The 7550-nt window shown below is 38.5% G+C and overlaps 1 protein-coding gene across 2 annotated transcripts in view; it reads right to left on the bottom strand.

Moving 5' to 3' along the window:
• Window positions 1-7550, bottom strand: part of VWA8 (von Willebrand factor A domain containing 8) — a 211062-nt gene that overhangs the window by 23131 nt on the left and 180381 nt on the right. For both annotated transcript variants that reach the window (XM_009275642.1, XM_009275641.1), the window contains exon 40: window positions 4338-4446. In XM_009275642.1, coding sequence (XP_009273917.1) covers window positions 4338-4446 — 109 coding nt within the window. The remainder of the gene's footprint in view (window positions 1-4337; window positions 4447-7550) is intronic.

Below are 7550 nucleotides of genomic sequence, written 5' to 3'. Positions count from 1 at the left end.
TGCTAGTTATTTGGGAGAAGAGACCGACACCCACCTTGCTACAACCTCCTTTCAGGTAGTTGTAGAGAGCAGTGAGGTCTCCCCTCAGCCTCCTTTTCTCCAGGCTAAACAGTCCCAGTTCCCTCAGCCGCTCCTCATCAGACTTGTTCTCCAGACCCTTCACCAGCCTCGTTGCCCTTCTCTGGACACGCTCTAACACCTCAACGTCCTTCTTGTAGTGGGGGGCCCAAAACTGAACACAGTATTTGAGGTGCGGCCTCACCAGTGCCGAGTACAGGGGCACGATCACTTCCCTACTCCTGCTGGCCACACTCTTTCTGATACAGGCCAGGATGCCATTGGCCTTCTTGGCCGCCTGGGCACACTGCCAGTTCATGTTCAGCCGGCTGTCGACCAGCACCCCCAGGTCCTTCTCTGCTGGGCAGCTTTCCAGCCACTCTTCCCCAAGCCTGTAGCGCTGCATGGGGTTGTTGTGGCCGAAGTGCAGGACCTGGCACTTGGCCTTGTTGAATCTCATACAGTTGACCTCGGCCCATGGATCCAGCCTGTCCAGGTCCCTCTGCAGAGCCTTCCTACCCTCGAGCAGATCAACACTCCCGCCCAACTTGGTGTCGTCTGCAAACTTACTGAGGGTGCACTCAATCCCCTCATCCAGATCATTGATAAAGGTATTGAACAAGACCGGCCCCAGTACTGAGCCCTGGGGAACACCGCTCGTGACCGGCCGCCAACTGGATTGAACTCCATTCACCACAACTCTCTGGGCCTGGCTGTCAATTGACATTGACAATGCTTTAGCTTTGTGGCTATTTGCTGTTCAAGGAATAGTACTGTGAGAAGAAAATTGCTTTTAACTATGGACTAACGGTTATTAAAAACTATTTAATACCTTTTGAAGCTTATGCAACAAAAGCCAGTATTTGAGCTGAAACTTTATTGGAGGAACACAGAGTTGACATTCTCTCCTAAAATAGGAAAGAATGCCGACAAAATCTGACCTAACCTCTTTCCAGAATAATGCTAAAATTATTTAGACTACTTAGCATCTGCCTCTTCCATGTAGAATACCTAAGAATTTATTTCCTTTTATAAAAGCTGAAAAAAAATCCTCTTAAGCACGTGTATCATACAATGCACATATATATTACAGAAAAGCTTCAAAGCATTTTCAATATATAATTTTCATAAGGTTAAAAGCAACATAAGTTTAAAAGCATTTACAATTTTAAGAGAAAACCAGAACTATTACATATATACCTTGCTTTGATATTTTACTAGAAAGGGCATACAACCCATTACTATTGCAATATACTGCGACCATATTGATGAAAAATATTGTGTATATATTCGTTGTGTTGCTTTTGAAATTAGAAAAATGTGCTAGATACCATATCTTATCAGCATGACAATGGCTGATCATAATACACCACTGCAGTAATTCTTTTCACTGAAAGATATCAAAGGCATATTTACAAAAAACCCCGCAAAATATAACGGTGATGTCTGTAAATATCACAGAAAAAGTTGTGTATGTGAAGTGATCACATCTAAATATGTAACTTGTAATGGTATAGGATGGTATGAAATACTGCCAGTTGTGGTCTGCATTTGTTTCTGGGAAAACATTATGCATATGTTCCCTTAGCTGCTGAAATCAGAAAACTACTAACAGGGCACAGGGTTTTTTGCATCGTCAGCATTCTGAGCCATATTTATTATAGGACTGCCACTATTTTATTCTTGCTGCTATGACCAGACAGGTCCCGCACGGTCTAAATCAGAGCGAGCCCCAGTAGGCTCAGTGACTCAGGCTCAGGTTTGCCCAGTTTAAATGTAGGTGCCTAAATGATGCTCAGAAGCTACAGGGACAGTTGCCCCAGATTCCCTCCATAATAATAAATAAAAAGAGAAGTACTTTCTGGAAGGCAAGTCGTCTAAAATCTAAGAAGGCCTTTCTGAGTGACTGACTGACCATAAGCTTTTGAATCTGGAGTTCAGACGGACAAACTTTATTCAGGGTTTGGCCAGCATTAGGAGAGAGAAGAAAGCTCGTAATTGACCGGATTTCCTGGACTTCTGGCTTTGTTACTTCTACAGAAGATAAACGACAACTCATAATGTTTTGTTAATGTTGTTCAAAGAGCTGACAGAGATCAGTGAGTTATGCAAAGTAAAAATCCCAGCCTCTTGATTCTTGGGATGTAAAGTCTAATCAAAGGAACACATTTTTAAAAACCCCACAAACGTAACTATAAAAGGGCATATGTTGAAAAGAAAATCCAGGTTAAGTAAACATGGACAATATATTTCCATTATGTGAACACGCTGAGTTTGAAACAAAGCAAACTCAAACATTTTTAAAAAGCCAAAAGCATTCTCTACTGAGAAGGTAATTTGGGATTTTCACAAAGTTAAAAACACACAGACATCTGAGCTGCAAAGTTTACTGCAACTGACTGTGCCATTGACTTCTTATTTGAGAAATGAGGAATGTCTGACTGATAACAGAAAGAAAACAGTTTTAGCTGAGAACCCATGGTGTACATAGGACTATCCAGAAAAAAGGGGAGACAGAGGCATAGTCCTTCATCAGGGCTGAATGACTTAACTTGCTGAAGAATTCAAATAACTTTTTTTTTCTCAAAAAGATAACATGAAACTCAGCTTCCCAATTAACAGAAAGCATTTTGCAACTAGGTAACTCCTGTTACCATTTATCTTCATTTTCCTAGTGCATCTTCTAATAAGAAAACCTACCAAAATCTGTATAAAAATTCATGAAGTTAAAAATTTGCTTTCAATATCGCTCTTATTCTATGAGCTAGCTTTTCCAAATTCAGTGAGTTTGTTTTTTTCATCGTGAAGTACATTTACTAGCCCTGTGGTTAGCTGTTATAGATTTTGCCAGGAAGTTAGCGAAGTCTCATAAAATACTGAGGCTTATAAGACTTTGCCTTGATATTAAAATGACCTTTTTAACAAAGCAACAGGATATGTCTCCTTATATTAAAATATGTCATATTTTGATTATGATTAACGTGATCCCTGAATGTAAGAATTTTGGCTCCAAGGAATAGATAAGGCAGACTAAAAAAAGACTTTAAACTGAAGATTCACTTATTCACACCTAGAGTGTGCTTCCAACAGCATGTCTACTAGAAACATGGTAAAAAAAGCACCTAGATATAAATGATGTAGGAAAAACTGAGGTTTATATGTAAAATTCTTCAGTTGAAAGCTGTCTTTACAAGCCAAAAGCCTATGTCCTGAACTGAAACACATATTAGGTGCAGAATCACCTAATCATGACCATCTTAAATGTTCATTATATGAGGAGCTCTCTGAATTGACATTCATAATAAAACCGGCTAATGGTTCTCTGTGTATATATGTGATTATAGCAGCGTTTTTGTAGTCACAATGGCTTAAAGATATAAGTAAGGCAAAGGAAAATGTTACCTTTCTTACTTGCTATACCAGGGGATTGGATTTTTTGACCCAGGAGGAGTCTGTTGGTCGTACAAAGTAATTTCTTTCTATATTTCTTTTTTTTTGCTGAAGTAAGGAGACAGATTAGACACAGCACAGTGACTAAGTAATAGACTAAGGTATATGTATACCAGTGGTTGGTAGCCTTCAACAGAAATATTTTTAATCAGAGATATATTATAACGATAAAATTAATTTTCCTTTAATTTTCACTGAAGATTAGCAGATTCCTCCTAGAAACAACGCACTTTTTATCCTGCATATGAACACTAGTATTAATAAAATCTGGAACAACCACAGGACCAATTACTAGAAGAAAGGCAAACTGGTGGTTTTGGTCTGCTTCCACTCAGATTTGGGCTACACCTGTTTTTATTAGCAAGAGTTAAAACCAAACCTGAGAAAAATTCATGTTTTCAGCTGCATATGCAGTAAAGCTATGACCTGGAGTGAGTATTTCTTTTAACATCCATAGCATTTGCACTTCTAAGCTAAAAAAGTCTTTTGGACAGGAGGTAAAGACAAAGGCTGTGATCTACACACCACCACATATTCTTTTAATAATGTATAGTATTTTCTTTCACAAAATTGTGCTCCCGAATAAGTAATCTCTGTAAGCTGCGGTATGGGAATACTGTAACTTGTAGAGATGAGCACTGGGATCCACTTAAAAGCTGCCTTTGAAACAGTAATGTGAGACTGTTTTTCCTAACCATGATTATAACGTGAATCTGCTTTTAGCCCTTAAAGGTATGATCGTCAGATGCTAACAGGATATTAGCAGGATAGCATTTGGGGCCTAATGTAATGAGCTCACCATGTTCCTTTATCAGTGTATCTAAGATTACCTGCAGATTGTCTAAGATGATGCGGAGTGACTGAACTTGACGTCGGACTGCTCCAGAAAACCTTTCGTAAGTTGATGCATCATATTCACTCATCTGAATCTCTCTCAATCTAAAGCAAAGAACAGGGAGCTAAGAACAGTTTAGGAAACAAGCATATCATCCATTTACATATATAAATTACAAGCTTACTTGATAACAGGCAAATTCAGACTGTAATAACCAGACACGATAAAAATCAAAGAAGTGGCAGCTGCTTTTGTGAATTTTTGAAAAGGCAGGTGATCACCAATGTCTACAGGGATTGCATTACATTAAAATTTATTGAAGTTACTAATCCTTTGTCTCTCTCCTAATCTGCTTTAATGTTTGGGAAGTAAATCAGATGTTCTGAAAACTGTGATCAAATGCCAAAGGTTTTATTGGCTCAGGTGTTGCTATCTGCACATAAAAGAATCATGAGTGTCTATTCATTACTTCACTGTCGGAGTATTTTAAACATATCACGATCCATGCTTTAACACAAAGGTCAAGTAAAGACACACTATAAAATCTGTCCTTGAAGACCTACAACTAGTAACTCTGTCTCAAATACCTATCTTTGTGCTTCATAAAATGATGAAACCTTGAAACAAAGAAGTTCTAAATGAACATTAACAAAAATGTGTTCTCCCACAAAAAAATGAGTCATGTCACTGAATACTATCCTGTCCAGAGGTCTAACAGAGAGTGTAACATCTGCACCATAAAACCAGGTATATACTTTTTCTATAAGTTAAGATGTGCCCACTTAAAGTTCTGTACCAGTCTTCTCAACATCGTACCTAAGCAGATACTCTTAAACTGGTGAAGCTCACAACTGGAATGTAAGTACAGAGGTCTAACGGTGAAGAACAAGCTAGGGGACAGGTGGATATGCTGGGAGTGTGCACCATTTGGTATTTTCCATGACCCAGCATCATATAGCGAGGCAGCAATTGTGTATCTGGCCGCCCTACCATCCAGCACGTGGCTGGGTCCAGTCCTGAGCTAAAACATATTGGCCTATCTGTGCACAGCTCATTTCAAACAAGCACTTCATAACAGCATAACCTCACTCACACTGTTTTGAAAATACCGATTTTAAAATGAACTATAAATGGATAGTAAAGTATGTATAGGCTAGTTATACTTCTAATGACAAATTTTTTAATACCATCACAAGTTACTTGCCTGGAACATACAGTATACATGAGAATTGCTGTTTAGACTAGCCCTTTAATGATAATATTAAAATCAAACATCAAATCTTTGTTGTCTTTAGTATGACTATGGCTTTTTCTATTTTGAATTTTGCATGGACACTATAGTCATTATAGCCAACTATTATTCATTAGAGGCAGGAAAAGGTAACTTTCAGTGCTGTACACTTTATTTCATGGATCCTGCCAATGGAGTTTAGTATCTTCACATCAATGAAGAAAACATTTTGTTTCAAACAAAAAAAAAATATCTCATGTGCAGTTTTACTTTGTTAGACCCTACATCAATCCACAGTGAAAGCTAGTTCAGAAAAATACCATGAAAAATACTGCGTATATTCAAGAGCAGTTGCTAACTTCATTTAAGTGAAATAGGGCAATTTAAAATGTTTTCCACTAGAAGTACTATCTAGCCAGGAAAGCAATCAATAGCTGTCATATTAAAATTCTCCCTTCCAGATAATAATGTATAAACAAAGCAGTGAAATCTGCAGTCCCCCTTATTTCTTTTCTTCAGCCTGAGGACTCCAACCTCCCTATTCTTAACTTTTATCTGTTAGTTCCCACAACCATCCAAGAGGTACAGAATAATAATCCAAGTCAAATACGGCTTCAGAATCGGCTACATTTACAACTGGTACATGCCAGCTCACTGGTTTTAGCAGGACATGAATTGTTACCTCATGTACAGATATTCAGATTTTACAGGACACAGCTGCACTGTTTCCACAACATGTAGCAGTATCCAGGAACCTCCCCTAGCAAGAACTTTGCAAACCCCCATACAGACAGGTAGAAACCCATCAAAGCATGCCATGTGTGTATATCTGCATAGGCACAAAGAGACGTACAGTATCCAAGACCATACATATCGATTGTTTCTATTATGAAGCAACTGATAATCAATTTTGAAGAATGGGGATGTAGAAAGAGTTAAAAGTAGTCCTCCTCACCCACCTCACCATAAAGCAGCAGGAAAAAAGACAAAACAAGCTCTCCTTTCCCCCTGAAAACAAAACCTTAAGTGACTATTTTTAATTTAAATTTCTGTGTGCTAGTTGTGTAAATTAAATCACTATTAAAAGGTATTTTGCCTTTCAGGGTCTTTTCCTTTGAAGCACTGACATAATCTATACATTTTCCCCATCTTGATTAATCACTAATGCTCTAATGGCAATGTTAAATGCTCCAGGTAATTTACTAATAAAAACATAATTAAAAAATAAACTTGATCTGAATGCAATAGATAAATTGCTGGTTTTAAATACAGTGATTCATGTCCAGTGTGTGCTCTATGCTTAACAGCCTAATTATTTATACATCAGTTGAAGCAAATGGCAATCTCACCTGCTCCTCAGAGCACCCAGATTTGCCCCCTATTGGGAATCACTTTGTTAATAGCAACAAAATGTGAGCCGATTAAGCTGCTTCTAAAAATAAATAAAAATTTATTTGCTCTGATGTTTTAACCTGTGTCTAGTAATCTCTACTTTCAGACAGATACTCACATTGCAGTATGTCCTGGGCTGAAACACAAAACTCATTTGGAATGACTGTCAATAATACACTTTGATTTTTTTTATGCAAGTACCAGAGTTTGACTTGAGAGATCAGTCGGTGGAAGAAATCTGAATCTCTGTGCAGAGTCTGGGAGATGGTTGATTAGTAACCATGCATTACACTAATGCTGGGAAGATCTGTGGTTTGTGTAAAAGTCTCTGCTGAGCTCTAATAGTTCAAATCAGCTCACCATTTGGCTATAGGTATTTCAAACAGAAGCAATTTGCTCGTAATGGCCCATTTTGAAAGACATTTCAAAAGCCCCCTGAGCTGGAAGACAGGGACGGTGAGCAGGATAAACCCCCCATAATCCAAGAGGAAGCAGTCAATGACCTGCTATGCCACCTGGATGCTCACAAGTCTATGGGGCCGGATGGGATCCACCTGAGAGTGCTGAGGGAGCTGGCGGAGGAGC

Source organism: Aptenodytes forsteri, unplaced genomic scaffold (assembly GCF_000699145.1).
Source record: "Aptenodytes forsteri isolate BGI_AS27 unplaced genomic scaffold, ASM69914v1 Scaffold172, whole genome shotgun sequence".
In the NCBI taxonomy this organism is placed as follows: Eukaryota; Metazoa; Chordata; class Aves; order Sphenisciformes; family Spheniscidae; genus Aptenodytes; species Aptenodytes forsteri.
The sequence above is the reverse complement of the archived record's forward strand: the minus strand, read 5'-3'. Positions and strand labels throughout refer to the sequence as shown.